This window comes from Bos javanicus, chromosome 6, assembly GCF_032452875.1.
Source record: "Bos javanicus breed banteng chromosome 6, ARS-OSU_banteng_1.0, whole genome shotgun sequence".
Taxonomy (NCBI): Eukaryota; Metazoa; Chordata; class Mammalia; order Artiodactyla; family Bovidae; genus Bos; species Bos javanicus.
Genome location: NC_083873.1, coordinates 91,532,239 through 91,557,664, shown reverse-complemented (window position 1 = coordinate 91,557,664; position 25,426 = coordinate 91,532,239). Strand labels below are relative to the sequence as shown.

The window sequence follows — 25,426 nt, the reverse complement described above, 5'->3', positions numbered from 1 at the left end:
GAGTCTGGCACAGTTAGGTGCCCAGTATGTTTTCTTTTTTTTTTTTAATGAATGAATATATAGAATAGGAATAATGAAGGGCTGTAGCCAGTGGTTCTGGGAATTGGTATCTATGGTTAAAAGAAAGGTAAAATACTCCTTTCGTTTTCCCACTTCTTATTGCTGCTTTATATTTTATTTTTTTATTTGTTGCACTGTCCTTTGTATTTATCCCTACATTTAGATTTTGAAAGATAAAAGAGATGCAAAGATACGGGAGCTTGAAGCCAGAGTGAGTGACCTGGAATTGGAAAAGGTGAAGCTGGTGAACGCAGGCTCCGAGAGGCTCCGTGCAGTGAAAGACATCAAACAAGAGAGAGACCATTTATTAAGTGAGGTGAAAGCTAGTAGGAATGAGTTAAACAGTCTTACAGGTACGTTACTCCAGTTCAAACTCTGCCGAAAGTAGGAGTGCTGTCAGTGGCGTTCCACGAGGATACTAGGACTGTTGTGACAGAAGGGGCCCTCATCCAGTGATACAAACATGGATAATTATGCTGTCCCTGCGCACGCATCTCATCACCTGAAACCCTGACACTTCTCCATGAAGTGCTCCCAGAGTGTGCACTCATTAACCATTAACTTTAGTCAGCCCACAGTGTCCGTGAAATTCTGCACTGTGTTTCCAAGGGGAGAGTGAGAGAAGTGGAAACCTTGAGTCCTCTGAGTCAGATAGCTTGATGAGAGGTGTAGTAATGAAGCCGCACATGTAAATAGACTTACGCAAATTTCTTGGAGATGAAAATACCCTCAGTTCACTGTTAGTATGGTACAGGTGTTGTCTACTTCACATGCATACACACATACACGCACACGCATGTCAGTGATTGCTGAGCATCTCCTATGCCAGATGCTGAGACAGGCCCTGGAAAAAACAATGAGGCTCCACGTTAGTTGGAAGCCAGACCTGTGTAGAATGTGTCACATGCGGTGGGTGAAACACAGTGGCTGGGTGGTGGGTGCAGATGCAGGAAAGGGAGAGAATCAGCCTCCTGTCGCCGGTGATATCTGGGTTCGATGGAGGAATAGGAATTTGGCAGGTAAAAAGGAGGTAGAGGGGCAGTCCAGGTGGAGAGAACATTATGGACAAAAGCAGGAAGGCATGAAGTAACACAGTGCAACCTCAGAAACACTTAATGGGAGTAGAAGTACAAATGAACAAGAACTAAGAAATGAGGCAGAATGGATAGGGAGAGCCAGACAGTGTGGAGCCAGCGATAGATACCAAGTAAGAGATTGTTGTCACCAAATTTACATTTTAGAAGGACAGAGTCAGCAGGTGAGAAGAGAAAGGCAAGCCTAAAGGAACAGAGGCCAGCCAGCTAAGGAGAGTTTTGCAGTGGTCCCAGGGAAAGGTGATGAAAACCCGAACTGAGGCATATAATGAGAATGAGAGGAGAGGGAAGACTTAAGCAAGTTTTTGGAGATTGAATCAACAGTAAATGATCAGAGGGGTTGTGTGTGTGCTTCTGATTTTAAATTTGTAGTATTGGGAGAACAATGATACCAACATCTGAGAAAACGAAATCAAGAGGGGTTAACTTACTGGCAGGAGGGTGAGGCAGTCAGTGTAAGACCATTGGTCTGGGGGCACCAGGGCATCCACATGAAAATATCTGGAGAGATGGGGTTAGATCTCAGCAGAGAGGTCTTGACTCTGCTTGTTCCCTTTATAAGTAAATCTATCATATATAAATAGACAAATGTAAATAAATGGATAGTTGAATATGTGTGTGTGTATTCTTGTGTATGAATGATGAATGCCAGGTATTTTGATAGTTACTGGAGATAAAAAATCAGGTAAAACATGTGGCAGTGTCAGGTTACTTACCGAGTCATGGAGATCCATCTGCCTACAAATGGTGGCCAAATCTGTTGTGGTGGGTATGATTATCCAAGAAGGTTTAAGAGGAAATAGATGTGAGCCAATTTCACTGGCTGGAAGAAAAGCAATGACTAATAAGAGTAAAACAGGACGACCCACCCGAGCAGATTAAAAGAGTTAGATCCCTGAAAATGTGTATGTACATCTCATTTCTGTAACAAATGATGATGTAACTGAGTGGGGTCTCTTTCAGCTCCAAAATTCTGTGATCATTAATTACAAATAAAACAAGCTTTATAACAATGGAGTAGAAAAAAAATTAACCAACTATTATTGCTTATCATGTTGTACAGAGGACTATGAAGTCTTAAAAAGGAATTTTCGAAACAAAAGTGAAGAAATGGAAACTACTACAAATAAGCTGAAAATGCAATTAAAATCTGCACAGTCTGAGCTGGAGCAAACAAGAAATACATTAAAGTCAATGGAAGGATCTGATGGTCATGGTATGCTTCAATAGATCTTTTCCTTTTGTTTTTAATTCCCTTGGTATAGATTTAATAAAACACAAACTGGATTCATTGCCTTCCACTTCTTCACAGTGAAGCATGTGTGAGAGACATACAACAGTAGATATCACTGATGGTTGTCATATAGCAGTTATAATTCCTAGTGTTTTTGAGGGAAATTGACATTTGCTTAATTTATTCCTTAAGTATCGGAACCTTTCTTTTTCTTTAGCTATTTCAGTAATTTCTAACAAACTTCAATGTCCATCAGTTCAGTTGCTCAGTTGTGTCCGACTCTTTGCGACCCCATGAATCACAGCACGCCAGGCCTCCCTGTCCATCACCAACTCCCAGAGTTCACTCAGACTCACGTCCATCGAGTCAGTGATGCCATCCAGCCGTCTCATCCTCTGTCGTCCCCTTCTCCTCCTGCCCCCAATCCCTCCCAGCATCAGAGTCTCTTCCAATGAGTCAACTCTTCGCATGAGGTAGCCAAAGTATTGGAGTTTCAGCTTTAGCATCATTCCTTCCAAAGAAATCCCAGGGCTGATCTCCTTCAGAATGGACTGGTTGGATCTCCTTGCAGTCCAAGGGACTCTCAAGAGTCTTCTCCAACACCACAGTTCAAAAGCATCAATTCTTCAGCTCAGCCTTCTTCACAGTCCAACTCTCACATCCATACATGACCACTGGAAAAACCATAGCCTCGACTAGATGGACCTTTGTTGGCAATGTAATGTCTCTGCTTTTGAATATGCTATCTAGGTTGGTCATAACTTTTCTTCCAAGGAGTAAACGTCTTTTAATTTCATGGCTGCAGTCACCATCTGCAGTAATTTTGGAGCCCCAAAAAATATAGTCTGACACTGTTTCCACTGTTTCCCCATCTATTTGCCATGAAGTGATGGGACCAGATGCCATGATCTTCGTTTTCTGAATGTTGAGCTTTAAGCCAACCTTTTCACTCTCCACTTTCACTTTCATCAAGAGGCTTTTTAGTTCCTCTTCACTTTCTGACATAAGGGTGGTGTCATCTATGCCAATTAATTGTTTTTTAGGAAATGTTGATATAAATACAGATCACCAATAATTTTCATTCATCAGCCTTTTTTTCACGTTTACTATCTTCGTAAACTGTGTGCCTATGGCTATTTGTCCATTCCTGTCTCCTTCTCTGAGTTGAAGATGGGAGGGTGCCCTGGGAATTGAACTGCTAGGATGAGGGGTCCCTTCTCACTGCTTTACACCTATTCCCTTTTCACCTCACTGCCCATGTTAATTCAGAGGAAGGTTAGTTGCTATTTCCTATTATTCCTATCATTGTTAACATGGCTATATTAGCTGACTATACGAATAAATATTTAACTAAAGACTACATTTTCTATTTCTTAATATTTTCTCATGTCAAAAGCTTTATGTTTGTGCTCACTTCAACAGCACATATACCAAAATTTGAATGATACTGAAAAGATTACCATGGCCCTTGCCCAAAGATGGCACAGAAATTCTTGAAGTGTCCACATTTTGTGTGGTCCTCAGAGATTCAGCTCTGTCTTTGCTGGTAAACATAAACAAAATGGTGGAGTATGGAGAGCTCACTCCAGAGGCCCATCTGGGGTCTGTTCCCTCCTCCCCATCCACTAGACAGTCTCCTCATGTGCTCCAGGCCTCTCCACAACTCCCCCAGTCCCATTACAGTTGTTAAATTAACTAGGTAACCCTGTATTCACTCTCAAATTAGGATCATCTTAAAATAAAGAATTTATTAAGAAAATTACCTTTGAAGGCCAAGCATGATGCACGTAATCAGACCAGAATTCTTCAGAGTGGTGAGCAAATGATACCAGACTTTTGCTCTATTAACAAACCAGTGAACTGTGCCTGTATTAACCCTGGTCTGGACAGTTTAGCTACAGGAACTATATCTTGTTAGCATGAAGTCAGACCTTTCATGCTCCAATACTTTGTTTTTAAAGAATGCCACATTTTCTTTTTCTTTTTAACCTCTAAGCTGGACATAACTCAAAAGCAGTGGCATTTTCAAACCTCTTTTCTCAGCTGGTTTTAAGAAACAACATAGGATCTCAGACTGAATTTCCAAACAGTGGTGAGCTTTACTTATCTTCTCAGTGACCTGCCATGTCTTAAGTCTTCAGGGCCTTGCCTCCTGTCTAGAACCTTCTCATCCTGTCACCAGTTTCAGTAAAATAATCACATATATGCTTATATGGCCAGTTTGACTTTTGAAACAATAGTGAGTTCTGAGTACATGGCAATACCCATGACAATGGAAATTGAATGGTTTGTGTTATCAGTGGAATCTTTTAAAAGATCAATGATAGTAGATGTCTTATGTGGTATTTTATATATGAGTTTCTAGAAAGTTATTTTAGTAAAAATTCTATTTATATTTCTCATTGTATGACTATATATTTTGTGTATATATTTCCTATATGTGTAAGTATGAATTTGGTCAGTATTATTTATTACCATTGGAGATATGGCAAATTACGATGGTCAATAAAGTTAATTCTAGCAAGGAATCACAGAACATCAGCATTTACATACGTTTCTCAGCTCAAAACCCCTGAGTAATTGCTGAAAATTGTTGTATCCCAATATTGTGAAATCTTTTGTGAACACTTTCTTGAAGTGATCCAGGTGCCTTAGAGGAATCTTACACCTTTTCATAGTGTTTGAACATCAAATTATAGTCACCTCTCAAAATTTAGAAACTTTAAAAACTAAGACACAATTTAGTTCCTTTTTTTTCCCCCCAGCTATGAAAGTGGCAATGGGGATGCAAAAACAAATTACAGCTAAAAGAGGTCAGATAGATGCCCTTCAGAGCAAGATACAATTTTTGGAAGAGGCAATGACAAATGCAAACAAGGTGAGTCCCTGTCCTTGGAGTGGGGGAGGCCAATGTGTTTACTCATTAGTAAACTACAACACAGAGTAAGACACAGAGATACAAAGTACAGTGGAAACAAGGCAAGAGGTTATTCCTAACTGAGAGAATGAGGAGACGGTTCCCAAAGGAACATCTGAGCAGGACCTTGAAAGAGCTAGTGGTTTTTTTTTTTAATAACTTCTCTGGAATGAATTTTATTTTCTTTTATTATTTTCTTCCTTGGTCTTCTTTTGTTATTTTTTACATGTATCTATTCTTTTTCACAGAGAAGGCAATGACACCCCACTCCAGTACTCTTGCCTAGAAAATCCCATGGACAGAGGAGCCTGGTAGGCTGCAGTCCATGGGGTCGCTAAGAGTCAGACACGACTGAGCGACTTCACTTTCACTTTTCACTTTCATGCATTGGAGAAGGAAATGGCAGCCCACTCCAGTGTTCTTGCCTGGAGAATCCCAGGGACGGGGGAGCCTGGTGGGCTGCCGTCTATGGGGTCACACAGAGTCGGACACGACTGAAGCGACTTAGCAGCAGCAGCAGTATTCTTTTTCGAATTCTTTTTCCATTTAGATTATTACATAATATTGAGCAGCATTCGCTGTGCCATACAGTAGGTCTCTGTTGGTTATCTATTTTAAATGTATCAGTGAGAACAAACATATGGATTCCAAGGGGGAGGGGTGAGGGTGGGAAGAATTAGAAGATTGGGATTGACATGTATACACTTTTGATACTATGCATTAAATAGATAACTAATGAGAACATACTATAGAGCCCAGGGAATTCTACTCAGTGCTCTGTGGTGACCTAAATGGGAAGGAAATCTAAAAAACAGGGGATATATGTATACATATGGCTGATTCGTTTTGCTGTACAGCAGACTAACACAACACTGTAAAGCAACTCTACTCCAATAAAAATTAGTTTAGAAAGAAAGAAAAAAAAAAGTAGTATGTATATTCAATCTCAAATTTCCAATCTATCCCTCCCCCGACCCCTTCCCACCAGTAACCATGAATTCCTTCTCTAAGTCTGTGAGTCTGTTTCTGTTTTGTAAATAATTCCATTTGTATCATTTTTTTAGAATCCACATATAAGTGATATCATACAACATTTGTTTTTCTCTGTGTGACTTCACTTCACTTAGTATGATTATCTCCAGGTCCATCCATGTTGCTGCAAATGACATTATTTCATTCTTTTTAATGGCTGAGTAATATTCCATTGCATATATATATCACATCTTCTTTATCCATTCATCTGTTGATGGACATTTAGATTACTTCCATATCTTGCCTATTGTAAATCAGTGCTGCAGTGAACATTGAGGTGCATGTATCCTTTCAAACAATGGTTTTCTCTGGATATATGCCCAGGAGTGGGATTGCTGAATCATGTGATAGGTCTAATTTTAGTTTTTTAAGGAACCTCCATATTGTTCTCCATAGTGGCAATTACCAGTTTACAGTCCCACCAAGAGTGTAGGTGGGTTCTCTTTTTTCCACACCTTCTAAGGCATTTATTGATTGTGGATTTTTTGATGATGGCCATTCTGCTGGTGTGAGGTGTTACCTCGTCATAGTTTTGATTTGCATTTCTCTGTTAATTAGATGTTGAACATCTTTTCATGTGCCTCTTGCCACCTGTATGTCCTCTCTGGAGAGAAGTCTGTTTAGGTCTTCTGCCCATTTTTTGATGGGATTGTTTCTTTTCTCATATTAAGCCACATGAGCTGTTTGCAAATTTTTGAGACTAATCTTTTGTCAATTGCATCATTTGTACATATTTTCTTCCATTCTGTGGCTTGTTTTTTCATTTTGTTTATGATTTCCTTTGCTGTGCAAAAACTTTTGGGTTTAATTAGGTCCCATTCATTTAATGCCATTGGAGTTATAATTTGTTTTAATTTCCATTACTCTGGGAGATAGATGGAAAAGGATATTGCTGTAATTTATGTCAGAGTGTTCTGCTGATGTTTTATAGTGTCCGGTCTTACATTTAGGTCCTTAACGTATTCTGAATGTATTTTTATGTGTGCTGTTAAAGTGTTCTGATTTCATTTTCTTACATGAAGCTGTCCAAGAGCTAGTATTTTAACTGCAAGAAGATACTCATGGTAGAGACAGAGTGATTATAAGCAGAGCATATTCAGTTCCACTCTAATGAAACAACTGTGTTCCTAAAATCACACTATGCAAAATCGTGCAACAAAAACCACCACGGGACTTGTGGGAGTGGTGGGATTAGGAGCACGACACTGATGCACTTCATCAGTGACAAAAGAAAAGTAGGAACCTAATGAAAATGGTAGCACAGTTTTACACGGTAAATGCTTAAGAGACACCTAAATACTACAATTAGAATGGTCCTTTATCCTAAAATGACCTGAAGTTTGCTTGTGAACGTGTGCATTGAAGAATTGCAGTGTGATAGTTGTTAAGAAGGGGTAGAAGGTAGGTTTCTCTGTGACATAGGATGTGGCTCATAACACAAGGTAAACTGAGGGAGCTAATTGTTTGAAGAGTGTGTATGTTTGTTTTTTGTATTTCTGTGCAACTCTCCTTAGCTGGGTGCTGTTTTCTGCACTGACCTAGTATTTCTCATAGATGAAACCATGCATTAGTAAAGGGGAAATCTGTGTTGTGCTCAAATATTCCCTGATACATCAATCAGGGAATAGTCAGTCTTTGGAATAGACTTGCACTTTCAGAAGAAGAGTTACAATAGAACTGACCATAATGCCAATGAGAAGGTAAACAGCATACATAGAAAATGAGGGCAACTAAAGCAGTTGCTTTTCCCCTTCCCCAAAATGCTGCAGTGCTTTTTCAGAATGAGGCTAAATATTGACAAGTATGCACATACATTTGTTATACCTCTCACTGGTCTTTCCTGGTAGCTCAGTGGTAAAGAATTTGACTGCAGTGTAGGAGACACCAGATACGCGGGTTTAGTCCCTGGGTCAGGAAGATCCTGGGAGAAGGAAATGGCAACCCACTCCAGTGTTCTTGCTTGGGAAAATCCCATGGTCAGAGGAGCCTGGCGGGCCACAGTTCATGGGGTCACAAAGAGTCAGACATGACTAAGCAACTGAACGCACACACAGTCATTACATGGACTTATTTGCTGTGTCTTTGTTATTTACCACTTTTTTCTCCCGTCCTGCCATAAGTTCCAAATAGGCAAATAATGGAAGAGTAAAATTAACAAATCTAGGATAAGAGAAATGATGTGTGTGTGCTTCAGTATCTACATCACCATATCATTTCTGATATTTGCTCCTATATAATTGTAGGAGAAGCATTTTCTAAAAGAAGAGAAGACAAAATTAAGCCAGGAATTGAGTACTGTTTCAACAGAGAAAAACAAGATGGCCGGAGAACTAGAAGTCCTGCGATCTCAGGAGCGCCGATTGAAAGAAAAGGTTGCTAATATGGAAGTTGCTCTTGATAAGGTGGTTATTAACTAAATACATACAGTAGTTAACAACTAAACAGGAAAGCTCCATGTTGACAGACACCAAATCTGTCAAATTGGATTGTGTCCCAGTCACCTCACACAAGGAAGAACTGTATCCTGTAGAGAGGGCTGAGCTTTAAGAACAAATCATGATGCATACTTTTTACAAAATTTCTCTTTTTTTTGCTAACATGAACATAAGAGCAGTAAAATACAAGATGTGAGTTGCTTCTGGTATCCTCTGTGGCCTGAATAATTTAAAATACCACCAGTCTAATTTACCTTCAAAGAAGGACTTCAGTACTTGGTAGAATACAGTCTGTTAATGATACCAATAAAAAGATGAAGTAATGCTAATGTGTGGCACTTTGTGGAGTTCAGAAAGTGCAGGTAGAGAATGCAGCTTAATGACAGAAGATCAGTGATGACACTACATTTGTCCTTGCCATATATTGTAGAGGAGGAATCTCTCTTTGTGTCACCTGCAAACTCTGGAAACCTGAAAATACTGTATACCGAAACTAGTCCTTGCTTCTTGAGACATCAGAGCCTCCGTGGTGACAGAACATGGTCTGTGTTCCCAACTATGCAAACTTAGGTCTTAGAACATGATATATGGGCTCAATGAATTTCAGTTGTGGTTATCTTTATGCAAATATTTTTACCATTGCTAAAGCTGTTTGCTCATTTCATCCATAGTTCATTCATTCTTTTACGTAGCCTTCACCTACTAAACGCCATATAGATGCTGGGGCTACAAAGACATGACCTCCAATAACTCTCAGTTTTCTGAATAAAACAGATAAGTAAATAGATAAATGTAATGCACTATGCTAGGAATGGAGGGAAGTTTCCTTGAAGAGATGGTGACTCTGCATGTATACGTTAATAAAATAAAATTGCACGAAGAATGGAGGATAAACCACATGTGGTTGCTTGATTGTAGGCATCTTTGCAGTTTGCAGAATGTCAAGATATAATACAGCGTCAGGAACAAGAATCTGTGCGCCTAAAGCTTCAACACACATTGGATGTAAAAGTAAGGTCTTTTGTTTTCATTAAATAGTTATTTAAGCAAAACTTAAGCCTTGGTTTGATATACTTTTAGGTTTTCTTATGTATCTTAGATGCTTTCAAGTGTACTTTTAACATTATCTGATATTAACAATTATAAAATCTATACATTGTACCTACTATACCTATCCTTTTCCTATATAGTAACACGTTGAAGCATCATGCTTTATGTTAGGTTTATATTGCGTGAAGGAAACACAGAAGTACTTACCTTGGGGAACCAGAGGTTTGCATACAGGAGGCGGTCAAACGTGTTTGACTTGTTTGGAGAATAGCAAAAATGAGGTAATTTGCATGACAAGTCAGGTGTGCTTTAAAAATAGTACATTTTCCACTGAAATAGATTTGTTTTTTGAGTATATTTTAGAAGTGCAGACATACTTCAAAGTCGCAATACTGGATACCTTCCCATAGTTGGAGAGGAACCTTCTCAGTAGTATGTCAGAACTGGTGTGGAGTGTTTGGCCGAGTTAAAACCAATGTAGTAGCCTCTGATTGGAGATGCCGCTTCCCACCTGGAATGCTTACATCATTCTCAAGTGTGAAGGCCTCTTGCTAAGCCCAGCATTAGTCCCCAAAGAATAACATGCATCTTGCTTAATACTTTGGCTTCAACTTTTTAGGGGTTCAACTTGTAAGACTGAAATTTATTTGCAAAAATACATTTTGATTTCACAATTCCAGCTGTAGGTTGACAGTTATTTGCTCACATGTATACTGTCTTCCAGGAACTGCAGGGCCCTGGATACACCTCAAATTCTGCTGTGAAACCACGCCTTCTACAACCATCACCTGCTGCTCGTTCTCATTCCAATGTTCCATCTTCCCAGTCTACAGCCAGCTTCCTGTCTCATGTAAGTCACTTGTCTTATAGTTTGTGATGCAAATGGCATAATATGTAAATAATTGAGAAGAATTTCATTTAAAAAGTAAACCTATAGTTATGACATTTTCAGTTTTTAGAATTTAAATTTATACAGACCAGGTGAACAGAAAGGTTTTTCTTTCTTTGGTATTTTCTCTAGGAAAAAAACAAAACATGAAATAGTGATATTAATGTAAACAATAATTATTAAAGTAAATTATTTAGTAACCTGTATTGATATTTTTGTATCATAAGCATTCAGTGTACAAAGCCAATGTTGAGATGGCTAAAATAAGCATCACTTCAAATGCCAAAAGCAAATTATTTGTATTGTAGTACTTTACTAAGATGAAAATGATTTGCTGTATATTATCTCTTCATGACCTATATGTAGACTTATTTATAATCATAAAGATTCTATTAATATTAAATTTGTTACTCTCTTTAGTTAAAATATTAGAGAGTTTGAAATTTTTTTAGTTTAACCTTTTGTACTATTAAAGCTTAGGAAAAAATATGCACAGTATGAAATTCAGATTTTCTCTTCTCTGAAGTTATGTGTATTTGTCGTACCACTAATCCCTTGCAACCAGTATTCAGCTCCAGCTCCAAAGAAATGAGACGTATTTCATAAATCACTCATGAAAATCCATTTCATTAGTTGATAGTCCTATTGTAGGTATAGCAACAAGGTCACCGGTAGCCTACCAGTTATTCTGCCTGTGCCTTGAATATAAAGCATGCACTGTAGAATGAACAAGTTGAAATGGACTCCTTTCACGTACACGAGGTATATGACTGATAAGCTGTCACACAATAACATTCTTTTGTCAAACAAAAGAACATTATTAATGGTGGTAGTGGTTGGTGGTTTAGTCACTAAGTCGTGTCCACCTCTTGAGACCCCGTGGACTGTAGCCCGCCAGGCTCCTCTGTCCATGGGACTCTCCAAGCAAGAATACTGGAGTGGGTTGCCATTTCCTTCTCCAGGGGATCTTCCCAACCCAGGATTCAAACTGGGGTCTCCTTCTTTGCAGGCAGATTCTTTACCGACTGAGCTACAAGGGAGCCCAGTATTATTAATATTAGAAGTTAAACATGGTTCTCTCTGGAGACTGGAAATTGGAGGTGGGCAGAGGAAGGGAAGAAAATTGCTGCTTTTTAAGTGTCATAAATCATTTTGCTTTTAAAACTATATGCATGTTACCTTAATAAAAATTAAATTAAACCCATCTCTCAGTGAACTTAATGACAAAGAACAACAACAAAGCATATTTGACCAGGAGTCACTGGGACTTAAGATGTGTCTCTAACTTCTTTGTGTGACCTTGGAAATTGAGTTAAATAATACTGTGCCTTTTCATCTCTAACGAGGAGTCTGGACTATGGATCATCTCTAGGGTTTTCTGAAGGATCAGCTCTGAAATTTCATGACTTTTCATTACCCAAAAGCCAGGCTAGTAAGATAGGCTCTTTAATACATAGACTATACTTGATTATAAAGAATCTCATCCATCACTGAAAAAGTACTAGTCATGAGTCTATTAAATTAAAAACTTGAGTTATAATTCTAACAGCAATAATGAAGTGTGTTTTCTTTTTTTTTTTTAATTTTTTTTAAACTTTACAGTATTGTATTAGTTTTGCCAAACATCAAAATGAATCCGCCACAGGTATACCTGTGCTCCCCATCCTGAACCCTCCTCCCTCCTCCCTCCCGATACCCTCCCTCTGGGTCGTCCCAGTGCACCAGCCCCAAGCATCCAGTATCGTGCATCGAACCTGGACTGGCGACTGGTTTCATACATGATATTATACATGTTTCAATGCCATTCTCCCAAATCTCCCCACCCTCTCCCTCTCCCTCTCCCTCTCCCACAGAGTCCAAAAGACTGTTCTATACATCAGTGTCTCTTTTGCTATCTCGTACACAGGGTTATTGTTACCATCTTTCTAAATTCCATATATATGCATTAGTATACTGTATTGGTGTTTTTCTTTCTGGCTTACTTCACTCTGTATAATAGGTTCCAGTTTCATCCACCTCATTAGAACTGATTCAAATGAATTCTTTTTAATGGCTGAGTAGTACTCCATTGTGTATATGTACCACAGCTTTCTTTATTCATTCATCTGCTGATGGGCATCTAGGTTGCTTCCATGTCCTGGCTATTATAAACAGTGCTGCGATGAACATTGGGGTACACGTGTCTCTTTCCCTTCTGGTTTCCTCAGTGTGTATGCCCAGCAGTGGGATTGCTGGATCATAGATTGTCTTTAATCCATTGTATATTCTTGCCTCCTTTGTCAAAAATAAGGTGTCCATATGTGCGTGGATTTATCTCTGGGCTTTCTATTTTGTTCCATTGATCTATATTTCTGTCTTTGTGCCAGTACCATACTGTCTTGAAAACTGTGGCTTTGTAATAGAGCCTGAAGTCAGATAGGTTGATTCCTCCAGTTCCCTTCTTCTTTCTCAAAATAGCTTTGGCTATTCAAGGTTTTTTGTATTTCCATACAAATTGTGAAATTATTTGTTATAGCTCTGTGAAGAATACCATTGGTAGCTTGATGGGGATTGCATTGAATCTATAAATTGCTTTGGGTAGTATACTCATTTTCACTATATTGATTCTTCCAATCCATGAACATGGTATATTTCTCCATCTATTAGCATCCTCTTTGATTTCTTTCACCAGTGTTGTGAAGTGTATTTTCTGAATAGATTGTTAAGCCTGTTTTATACAATTAATTTCTTCCCTTAAAAATGTTATTATAAGTATATTTATTATATAATTTTACACATTAAATGTAATATACATTCTTTGTTCTGTTCACTGATGTGTTCTGAGTACCTAGAAAAGTATCTAACATGTGGTAAATATTCAGTACATATTTGTCTAATGGATGAATGAATTCATTGTACTGATAAAATATTGGGTTCAGGTTTTCATTGTTTCTACTGACAAGTCAGGTTTAAGTCTTACTGTTGCTTTTTTGAAGGTAATTTTTTTTCTCTGACCATTGTGAAGATTTTGGTTTAAGCAGTTTGAATGTGATGTGCCTATCTGTATTCTTCTTTATATCTCTTGTGAGTCACTGATCTCCCTGGATTTGGGATTGATATCTTTCACTGATTTGGGGAAATTTGTATCTTTTATATTTTTGATTGTTTTTTTCTGCCCCATTCTCTTGTTTCCTTCTGAAACTCGTACTATTAAATAACTTTACTTTTTTAATTGCTGTGTTATAGCTCCATTGTTTGAATCCCGTGTGGAACTGTAACCATTGTTTCTCTTGATTTCTAGTCATATTTTGTCTGGTATTTCTGCTTTCTTTTTTTCAAGACTTTATTTTTTAGAGAAGTTTTAGATTCACACCAAAATTGAAAGGAGGATACAGAAATTGCCCATATACCTCTTGCCCCCACACATGCATGGCCTCCCCATTATCAGCATCATTCTCTCTAATGATACATGTGTTATCAAGGATGAACCTACATGGACACATCACAATCACCCCAAGTTCATGGTTTACCTTGGGGTTTATTCTTGGTGTGGTACTATTCTGTGGATTTGTACTAGTGTTTATAAATGTCATTACCGATTCATGGGGTCGCAAAGAGTCAGACACGTCGATTGAGTGACTGAACTGAGCTGATACATATCCATTATTATCATATCATACACAGTACTTTCACTGTCCTCTCCTAAAATTCTCTATGCTCTGCCTACTGATCCTTATCCTCCTTCCACACCGGGCAACCACTAATCTTTTATTATCTCCTGGTTTTACCTTTTCCACAATGTCACTGAGTTGGACTCATACCATATGTTGTCTTTTCACATTGGCTTCTTTTACCTAAGCAATGTGCATTTAAGCTTCCTCCATGTCTGTTCATGGCTTGATAGTCATTTATTTTTAGCATGGAACGGTAATTCATTGTACCACAGTTTGTTCATCTACTGGAGGGTACTGGGGTTGCTTCCAGGGTTTGGTAATTATTAATAGAACTGCTGTCAACATCCACGTGCAGTTTTTTGTGTACATATGTTTTAAACTTCATTGGGCAAATACAGATAGCATGATTGCTGGGTCATATGGTAAGAATCTGTTTAGTTTCGTAAGAAATTACCAAACTGTCTTCCAGGGCGGTTGTACCATTTTACACTCCCACCAGCAGCGAGTGAGAGTCCCTCTAGTTCCACAGCCTCACCCGCATTTGGCGGGGATTGTATAATGCAGCGGTTTCCTGTGAAAGGGTGCATTCATTCATTACGTGTTTTAAAACCTTGCATGTCTGAAAATACCTTTGTTCTTCATTTATATCTGATTGATACACAAAATGCTGCTGCTCTTGTGCTCTTTTGATTCCAGGGCCTGTGTATGTGACCTGTTTGTTTCTCAAAGCTTTTGGAGTCCTTTCTTCATCCCTAGTATTCATTTCTGGGTGATCTCTGCCGGGGGTCTTTTTCCCTTCACTGTATAGGCGCTCTTATGTTCTTTCCTCTCAGAAATTTTCTTGTATTATTTATTTGATAACTTTTCTCCCTCCACTTTTACAGTTCTTTCTGGAATTCCTGTTAAGTCACCTATTAGGCCTCCTGGATTTAGTCTCCAATCTTCTTTAATTTTGGCTTTCAATTTCTATCTCCTCGTATTTTATTCCCAACTTTTGGGAAGACTCCTTAACTCCGTCTTCCAAATACCTATTGAATTTTTTTTTCTGAATATAATTTTTTTTTAATTTCCAGGAGACTTTTTTGTTTTTTAAATCTGCTCTTTATATAGTTTTATGTTCTTTAGTGGATTCAGCGGTACTTTCTCATTTCCATTTAAAGCTATTAATTTCAGTTTTTCAGTAATCTCTTGTGTTACCTGAATTATTGCTGTTTCTTCAAATTTATTTTTTTCTGTTTGTTTTGATGTCTGTCTTTCATGTTGGAGCTTTCCTTCACTGTTTGCTAATCACTAGCTGTCCATTCATATTTAAAATTGAGGTCCTAAAAAATTAAAAAATTGAGGCCCTAAAAAACTAATTAAAAGCACTCGGTAAGGTTCGCAGGATTTGTCAACTAGTAGATGGTTAGGCAATGGCACCCCACTCCAGTACTCTTGCCTGGAAAATCCCATGGACAGAGGAGCCTGGTAGGCTGCAGTCCATGGGGTCGCTAAGAGTCGGGACACGACTGAGCAACTTCACTTTCACTTTTCACTTTCCTGCATTGGAGAAGGCAATGGCAACCCACTCCAGTGTTCTTGCCTGGAGAATCCCAGGGACGGGGGAGCCTGGTGGGCTGCCGTCTATGGGGTCTCACAGAGTCGGACACGACTGAAGGGACTTAGCAGCAGCAACAGCAGCAGATAGGTATTAATTTTTAACTAAGGGACCCAAAAACTATCTTACTTTTTTCTTGGTCCTGTCAATCCCACTACAGAGAGAATCTCTTACTACTGATTTGTTGATACAAATCTGTTTGCCAGTGTTGTGAAGAGCTGAGTGGAACAGGGAGCCTGGGGTACATGTGTATCTATATAGTCTTATTTATTATGCTTATATTTTCAGTTTGCAGCCTTACTTCTGCCATGCCAGATGTCCTCTTAGAGTTTAAATTCCTTTGGTCCAACCTCACCCAGTGATTAAGCCTCTAATTTTATTTAGAGGAAAAGAATGAATTCTTACCCAACCACATGGGGAGAACATCTGGTATTCTCAAAGCTTCTGCCATAAGCTTTTAGCCAGTCCTCCCGTTTTTGCTGCCCTGTGCCTTCCCCTGACCTTCAGAAGTGCACGAGGCCTCCATTACTCGAATCTTTCTTGCTGGTATACTCTGATGCAGAGCAGTCCTCTGTTTCTTGGCTACTTCTGTGCAGGTCCTTAATGTTTTAGCTTCTTTGTTCCACTGAATTAGCTGTGAATTACCCATTTGCTTTTCATCTCCCCAGATTTTATCATCATTACTCATCTAATATTATCTCTCTTTTCCTCTTTATCCTTGTTAATTTCTTTAGTGTCATATTAGTGACACTAAATGGAATAAATGCCAAGTCTAACGTTTCAAAGTACAACAAAAGTAGAATATCACTGCGTGAATTGTTCTGCATTGCCCCTTTATTTCATTTCATTTTAGTCTTCTTGTACCATGAATCTAACAATAGTCATTATTTACTGAACACCAGGCACTGTACGATATTCTTTCTATACATTATATAATTTATTCCTCACAACTACCCACATGAGGTAAGTGCTGTTATTATAACAATTTCTCAGAGAAAGAAACTAAGGCTTGGAGAAGCTAAATGAGTTGTACAGAGTTCACACTCCAAAAATACAGTTGTGCCGAAATTTAACCAAGATGGCCCGAGTCTAGAATTTGTCTTCTTAATTAGTTTGCTGTACTGATTATGTACACCACACAGTTGAATGCTATTTATAAAAAAATAATTAGATGATGCTGTAAATAAATACTTTACCTGAACTAATTGTGTATTTCATTAGGTCCTTGTGACTGAGGATTATACCATTTCAGGGGTCCAAAAACATTAAAAATTATCCAGTTGATTGCCCTAGTGTTATTAATAATAGAAGAGAAAATGGTAGAATTGGAAAAAAAAAATTTTTTTTTAATCTGATTGATCCAAGCTCAGAAACCAAGAACATGTGTGTATATATGTGTATGTACATACATACATGGAGAAGGCAGTGGCACCCCACTCCAGTACTCTTGCCTGGAAAATCCCATGGACGGAGGAGCCTGGTAAGCTGCAGTCCATGGGGTTGCTAAGAGTCGGACACGACTGAGCAACTTCACTTTTCACTTTCATGCATTGGAGAAGGAAATGGCACCCCACTCCAGTGTTCTTGCCTGGAGAACCCCAGGGACGGGGGAGCCTGGTGGACTGCCGTCTGTGGGGTCGCACAGAGTCGGACACGACTGAAGTGACTTAGCAGTAGCACATACATACATACACAGATACACACACATAATTGGTAGCCTGACACAGAAGCATTCTAGATTAAAGTTTTAGATAAACATTATTTTAGCATTTAATATAGAATAATTCCAGGATAATATAATTTATTTATATATCAGATTCCATACACATGCACTGTAATTTGTGCTAGCTGTGCTTGATCTATGATGTGAGCAAGATTTTCAGAAAGACTTTATATAACTTTGGTTTCCTATTCACCCATTTTTAATATACAATATAAATAATATATTTATATTCTAAATAGTATATTCATATTCCATTTTTATTACAATCTTCTGACAGGAATATAAGTATTATAGGAGATGGATTTGGTCAGGCATTCTTAAAATAGAATAGTCTGATTCAAACTGAATGAGATCAAGCTTTTATTTTTAGCTTTTTCATTTATCTTCTATCTTTGGAGAGTGGAGATAGAATGTGTTGAGAAGCACACACTCTCCTAGACATTACTTATCTTAAGTTATAACTCATGTTTGCCTGTAATGGACTCAAGGCCATTAGAGAGAACAGTATTTGGAGAAAATGGAGGTGCATTTGAGCTATAATTTGCAATTTATTTTTGAAACAAGTCGGACATAAGACAATTTCAGAGTCAAAATGTAATAGGAAGCTAATCAAATCACAAAATAAACCTTAAGTTTAACAATAACAGTATAAGCTCATATTCATCCCTTGAAATCAAAAAGCTTGTATAAGTTTTAACCTGAAAATATATGTCCCCTAGAAATAGCCTTAATGTATATCCTAAGGGTCAAGGGATTGAAGTGAAGGAGAGCAAGATTCTTTGATGGGTTCCAGTAACCTCATGAAGAACTTGTAAGTAGCTGTTTCTTTATCAGCCAGACAAGATAGTCATAACCAGCCATACATAACCAGCCACTCATATGTAAAGAATGTTTTTAAATCATTCATTTCCTAGCTATTTTCTAATTTTTTAAGTGTATTCATGTTATAAATCAAAATTTGTTCCATATGAATTAAACAATAAAGTATTAAAAATAAACTTTTTAATGAAAAGTATTACAAGTGAAAGCATTATAAGATTTACAGACATGAAAAGGAATAATTGACTGTTTTGAGTAAATGAAGCTTAAATCAGAAGCCACCATAAACTAAAATGGAATCACAAACTAGAAAAATATTTCTAGCAAACAAAGGGTTAATATAAAATATAAAGAGTTTTTACATACCTGGAAAAAGATAGCATATATTCTAAAAGAAAAATATAGAAAGGACATGTATATAGTCCAAAAGAAATGCATATAGTCCATAAACATGAAAAATGTTCAAGCTCATTTATAATCAGCTAATAATTATTACATATTAAAGCTAAAACAAACAACTTTATGTATAGAATGGTCAAATGGCAATGGGAAGCGTATGGTATAACGGCCACTTCCTGTCACACCTTACTGATAAACATGTAAATTGATATGACTTTATGTTGTCACTTTTACTTCCAAAGTTCATGATTTCTTTTTGTTTTAAAATTAATAGACTTTTTTTAGAGTGGTTTTAGCCTTACAGAAAACTGAGCAGAAAATAGAGAGTTCCGATAGATTCTCTTTGCTGTCCTCCTCTCTCCCCCCAGCTTCCTCTATTACCAGCATGTTGCATTCATGTGGTACATTTGTTAAAATTGTTAAACCAATATTGACACATTGTTATTAGCTAAAGTCTATAATTTTCATTGGGGTTCACTTCTTATATTGTGGGGCTTCCCTGAGGGCTCAGTGGGTAAAGAACCTACCTGCAATGCAGGTGACACAGCAGACATGAGTTTGATTGCTGGGTCGGGAAGATCCCCTGGAGTAGGAAATGGCTACCCACTCCAGTATTCTTGCCTGAAAAATCCTATGGACAGAGGAGCCTGGCAGGCCAGAGTCCAAAGGAGAGCAAAGAGTCAGACACTACTGAACATCACGTGCTCCTCATATTGTACATTTTGTGCATTTTGACATATGTATGATGATTACATTATCATGTATTACTTGTATTACATTACATGTATTGCATGTCTTACAATACATGTAATACATTACATGTCTTACAATACATGTAATGCATTACATGTATTACATTACAGTATTATACAGAATAGTTTAACTGTTCAAAAAATGCCCTGTGCTTCACCTTTTCATCTGTTGCTCCCTTCCCCCGAACCCCTGGCAACCAGTGATCTTTTTACTGTCTTCATATTTTTGTCTTTTCCAGAATGTCATATAACCAGAGTCATCTAGCGATAGTCTTTTCAGATTGGCTTCTTTCACTTAGCAATATGCTTGCAAGATTTTTTCGTATCTTTTCATCCTTTAATAGTTAATTTCTTTTTTTACTGAATAATATTTCGTAGTATGGATGTACCACAGTTTATCCAGTCACTTATTAAAGGATATCTTGATTGCTACCAAGTTTTGGCAAGTTATGAATAAACCTGCTATAACATCAATGTGCAGGTTTTGCATAGACGTAAGTTTTCACCTCTGTTAGGTGAACGCTACAGAGCATGGTTGCTGCATTTTATAGTATGAGCATGTTTAGTTTTGGAAGAAACCACCAAACTGTCTTTCAAAGTGGCTGTACCATTCTGCAGTCTCACCAGCAGTGAACGAGAGTTCCTGTTGCTCCCCATCCTTGTCAACATTTGGTGTTGTCAGTGTTCGGATTTTAGCCTAGATAATAGGAGTGTAGTGTGATATCTTATAGTTTTAATTTGAAATTCCTTAATGAAATATGATGTTGAGCATATTTTCATATGCTTATTTGCCTTCTACATATTTTTATAGTGAGATGTCTATTCCACATGTTTGCCTATTTTTTAATGTATGTTTAAAATTTTTTCCTACTGTTGAGTTTTAAGAGGTTCTTTTTGGAGGTATATTTTAGCTACCAGTCTTTTGTCACTTATGTGTTTTGAAAAGATTTTCTGTCAGTCTGTGATTTTTGTTTCCATTTTTTTTAAACTATCTTTTTGCAAGGAAAAGTTTTTAAGATTAAAAAGTCCAACTTACTGATGCTTTTCTTTCATGGATCATGCTTTTAATTTGTATCTAAAAAGTCATCATGAATCCCAAAGTCATCTAAATTTTCTCCTGTATTATCCTCTAGAGTTTTATAGTCTGGAATTTTACATTTAGGTCCATGATTCACTCTGAGTTAATTTTTGTGACAAATATAAGGTCTGCATCTAGATTCATTTTTGTAATGCATGTGAATGGCCAGTTGTTCCAGTACCATTTGTTGCAAATGCTGCCTTTTCTCTACTGAAATACCTTTGCTCCTTTGTTGAAGACCAGTTGACTATATTTGTATGGGACTGTTCCTGGGATCTTTATTTTATTCTGTCCCATCAGTCTATTTGTCTATTCTTTTACCAGTACTGCACTCTTATTACAGTAAATCTTGAACCTGGGAAATGGCAGTTCTCCAACTTTGTTCACCTTCACTGTTGTCTTTCCTATTCTGAGGTTTTGGCCTTCCCATATACGCTTTAGAATCAGTTTGTCAGTATATCAAGGGGAGCATCGTAGCTAGACTGCACAGCTAACCCTGATGACATCTTCTTCGTGACTGTGTCCTGGTACTAACACACTATATACATTGTCATGTTAACCTTTCTGGTTACTCTAAATCTGTAAATATGAAACATGTAAGATACTTCATGTGTTTTTATGCTAAGGGGAGAAGGAAGTGGAAACCAGCCTTTTTTGAGTACTTACTATGCATACATTAAGTACTTCTCATTCCTTATGCCATCCTTATAAAATAAGAGTTATTTTCCCCATTTTTACAGATTAGGAAATGGAGACTAAAAGAAGCATTTCCCTTGTTATAATGAAATAAACTTTATGAATTTGTTTGTAGGTTATTACACTGATAATTTATAATAAGTGTCATGGGCTTAAAATTTTTTAATAACAAAGCTTATTAAGTAAACTTCCTAGTGGGCAGAAGATATGAAGGTCCAGGTGTTATATTGAGATTTCAAGGTTAGAACTGAAGTGACTGAATATTGCAATAAGATAAGTCTTCTGAAGTTTTATTCCACATCAGATATGAGGTCCACCAGGGCTAGGACAAGAACAAAGCCTGTGTTTGGTGAAACTGGATCTGTTTATAAGCAACAAATGCTTTTATTCATGATTAAGAAACTGGTTCAGCATATACAGTATATGGGAAGTCTCTGTACCTTCTACTCATTTTTGCTGTGAACCTAAAACTTCTCTAAAAGTAAAAGCTATTAAAAATGGTTCACATGTTTGTATATTTTAAATCAATAAAATAAAATTTAATGGAATCTTAATTTATGAAACTCTGAACTCATCATGGTAATTTCTCAGTAAGATGACCATCAGTAAACTGGTAGAATCATACTTACCACACATTCAGTTAGTTAGAACTCTTGACATCTTCAACTGGATATTTTATGTGGTTTATCAGTGGAAATAGGAAGGGAAGGACAATGTGAGGGTTATACCAGTAGCATCAACACTTGATTGGCATGGACCCTAGAAAAGTAAAGCCTAAAGAACAAAAATTTTGCAGTGTTTATCCTTCAACAACCTGTATGTCTGGCAGGTGTCACTCTACCTTGGGTCAGACACTTCTGGCTAAAATTCCTTTATGATGCTTTAGCCATGAGTATCCTCCAGCTAAGTCCACCTGCTCACCAGGGCAACCTCTGATTATTATTCGGTTTTCTCTCTTTTTGTGCCTGTTGGGAACATCTGTGCTTCTTTTTATATTATAAATATTCATTGAGGAACACTAGCTACCTGAAAAATCTTTTAATATTATTCCCCAACTAACATAGTTTGCGGAGAAGGCAATGGCAACCCACTCCAGTACTCTTGCCTGGAAAATCCCTTGGATGGAGGAGCCTGGTGGGCTGCAGTCCATGGGGTCACTAAGAGTCCGGACACGACTGAGCGACTTCACTTTTACTTTTCACTTTCATGCATTGGAGAAGGAAATGGCAACCCACTCCAGTGTTCTTGCCTGCAGAATCCCAGGAATGGGGGAGCCTGGTGGGCTGCCATCTATGGGGTCGCACAGAGTTGGACACGAGTGAAGCAACTTAGCAGCAGCAGCAGCAGCAACATAGTTTGAAAATGTTAAATGTCTCTTTCCTCATCAGTAAAGTGGTGGCAGGGGGGTAGATTCACTCATTGCTAGAGGGTCCCTTACTTCTAACATTCTATAGCTTTGTAAAATTAGTTCATCCCTTAACAAATTATTGAAATTATTTTACCTGGATATAGTTATAAATATTTAATGGCATGGTAAGATGTCCATACCATATTGTTAAAGTTAAAAAAAATTGTTAATGATTTCACTATGTTGTAAAAAAGGAAAAGGAGATTAACATATATAATACAGTGTTATTAACTAAAGTACAGATTTTGTTCAAATTTCACAAAATTTTATGCTAGTATCCATTATTTGTTTTTATATCTTATTCAAGATTCCACATCGTATTTAGTTGCATTGAGTAGCTTCAGCTATATGCAACAAATTCTGGTAAATTCTCTTTTCATCTTTTTTCTGTTACAAATATTTTCTAATTTTCCTTGTTACAGCTTCTTAGATACACCCATCATTTAAAAGTGGATATTTAATTTCCACATGCACAGGGTTTTAAAAATATCCTTGATATTAATTTCTCATTTAAATGCTTTCTTCTCTGTAATTACCTTCTGTGTTTTTTCAGTCCTCTAACTTTATTGAGAGTAATAAAGGCTCAATCAGTGGCTTTATTAAAGAGCTAAATCAAAAGATCTCTCTTGGCTAAACCAAAGATCTCTCTTGGTAAATGTCACATTGCACTTGAAAATATGTGGGTTATTTTCACATACCTTTTGATATTGATTTCTAACCATAATTCCACAGTGATAAGAGAACAGACTCTATAGTTCCAATACCTTTAGACCATGAAATTTTTCCACCTTGTTTTATGTCCCTGGATATGTTCCAGTGCCTCCTAGTTTATAGTCTATGGGAACTTAAATAGAATTTGTATTCTAAATAGATGTGTATAGTTTAATCCTGTATAGTTTAGTTTATATATGCTGCTAAGTCACTTCAGTCGTGTCCGACTCTGTGCGACCCCATAGATGGCAGCCCACCAGGCTCCCCTGTCCCTGGGATTCTCCAGGCAAGAACACTGGAGTGGGTTGCCATTTCCTTCTCCAATGCATGAAAGTGAAAAGTGAAAGTGAAGTCGCTCAGTCCTGTCTGACTTCTAGCGACCCCATGGACTGCAGCCTACCAGGCTCCTCTGCCTGTGGGATTTTCCAGACAAGAGTACTGGAGTGGGGTGCCATTGCCTTCTCAATAGTTTATATATACATATGTATAAATAGGCATGTACATGCATGCTAAGTCACTTCAGTTGTGTCTGACTCTTTGTGACGCTATGAACTGTAGCCTGCCAGGCTCCTCTGTCCATGGGATTCTCCAGGCAAGAATACTGAAGTGGGTTGCCATGCTGTCCTCCAGGGGATCTTCCTGACTCGGGAATTGAACCTGCAGCTCTTAAGTCTCTTGCATTGGCAGGCAGGTTCTTTACCACTAGCACCACCTGGGAAGCCCGTAAGTAGGTATATGCATATATGAATTAGATATAGCACTGTGTTGATTGGATATTATTGATTTATCTCTGAGTAGTAAGATTACAGGTTTTTTATTTCCTCTTTTTCTTCTCCATAATTTACCAGTTGAATTAATTTTATAATAGGAAATGGCATTCAAATCTGAAAAAAACAAAGTGTCCTTGTCTTGTGAATTGTTTTAATTCAGCACTCTATGAAACCTAACGCAAAGGAAGATCCAACGAGGGACTTGAAACAGCTTCTCCAGGAGTTGAGAAGTGTGATCAACGAGGAGCCAGCCGTGCCTCTGGGCAAGAGCGAAGAAGACGGGAGAGCACCATCTCTGGGGGTCTCCTTTGTGGCTGTGTAAGACTGAATGTGCTTCAGAGTGGGAAAGTGTCCCTCAACAGTGGTTGGCCATCACGTTGTCTACGTGGGAGGTGGAGGTTACATTAACTTTGAGGGGTATGGGGACATTACCAGGAAAAATGATATGAAAGTAGAGGAGTTAGCAGAAGTGAAACTACTTGATATCGAGAGAAAATATTATTTGTTCTATTCAGAAATTAGGGCGAAGTGTGACCCAAAGTTACATTCATACAGTAATTTATAGTTCCCAGCAAATTTCACATCCATATTCTTACTTGATTATCACAGCAACTGTTTGAGACAAGACAGAGCAGGATTTATTTATCCCATTTTAAAAATAAGAAAACCACAAGTTCCAAAAGGTTGACTTACTTACAGCCACGTATGGTGGAGCTAAAACTTGAACCCCGAGAACTGCGTACTCCTCAAATATAAACTAATTGGAAAGCTTTGGCTCTCTAGGCATCCATGCCAGTGACTTAAATTAATATGAAGTCAGATCCAAAAAGTGATTCAACCAGTCTACCAGCCACTGACTGCATGTACTTACAGAAATCAAATAGTGTTTTAAAATTTTAATGTATGCTATTATTAAATTAACTTAGAGGATTTTAGCACACTATATATACTATATTATTAGCATTACACCATTAATTATATGTTGTTAGTATTATAACAACCCACTTTTGTAACCTTTGTTTCTTGGTTATATAGCAAATATCTCAAAATCATACTCTATGACATAATGCTTATATGTAAACAATCTCCAGTTTCTTTAAGATATTCAG

The 25,426-nt window shown here is 37.6% G+C and overlaps 1 protein-coding gene and 1 non-coding gene across 13 annotated transcripts in view; both read left to right on the top strand.

Moving 5' to 3' along the window:
* Positions 1-25,426, top strand: part of CCDC158 (coiled-coil domain containing 158) — an 83,326-nt gene that overhangs the window by 39,328 nt on the left and 18,572 nt on the right. For 8 of the 12 annotated variants that reach the window (XM_061420531.1, XM_061420524.1, XM_061420534.1 and 5 more), the window contains 7 exons: positions 224-413; positions 2,218-2,370; positions 5,154-5,266; positions 8,581-8,739; positions 9,691-9,783; positions 10,547-10,672; positions 24,478-24,635. In XM_061420531.1, the coding sequence (XP_061276515.1) occupies positions 224-413; positions 2,218-2,370; positions 5,154-5,266; positions 8,581-8,739; positions 9,691-9,783; positions 10,547-10,672; positions 24,478-24,635 (992 nt within the window). The remainder of the gene's footprint in view (positions 1-223; positions 414-2,217; positions 2,371-5,153; positions 5,267-8,580; positions 8,740-9,690; positions 9,784-10,546; positions 10,673-24,477; positions 24,636-25,426) is intronic. The other 4 variants (XM_061420525.1, XM_061420529.1, XM_061420528.1 and 1 more) reach the window with 3 other exon arrangements.
* On the top strand, positions 3,795-3,901 carry LOC133250181 (U6 spliceosomal RNA). Its single transcript, XR_009737285.1, has one exon. It is a non-coding gene; the product is annotated as a U6 spliceosomal RNA (small nuclear RNA).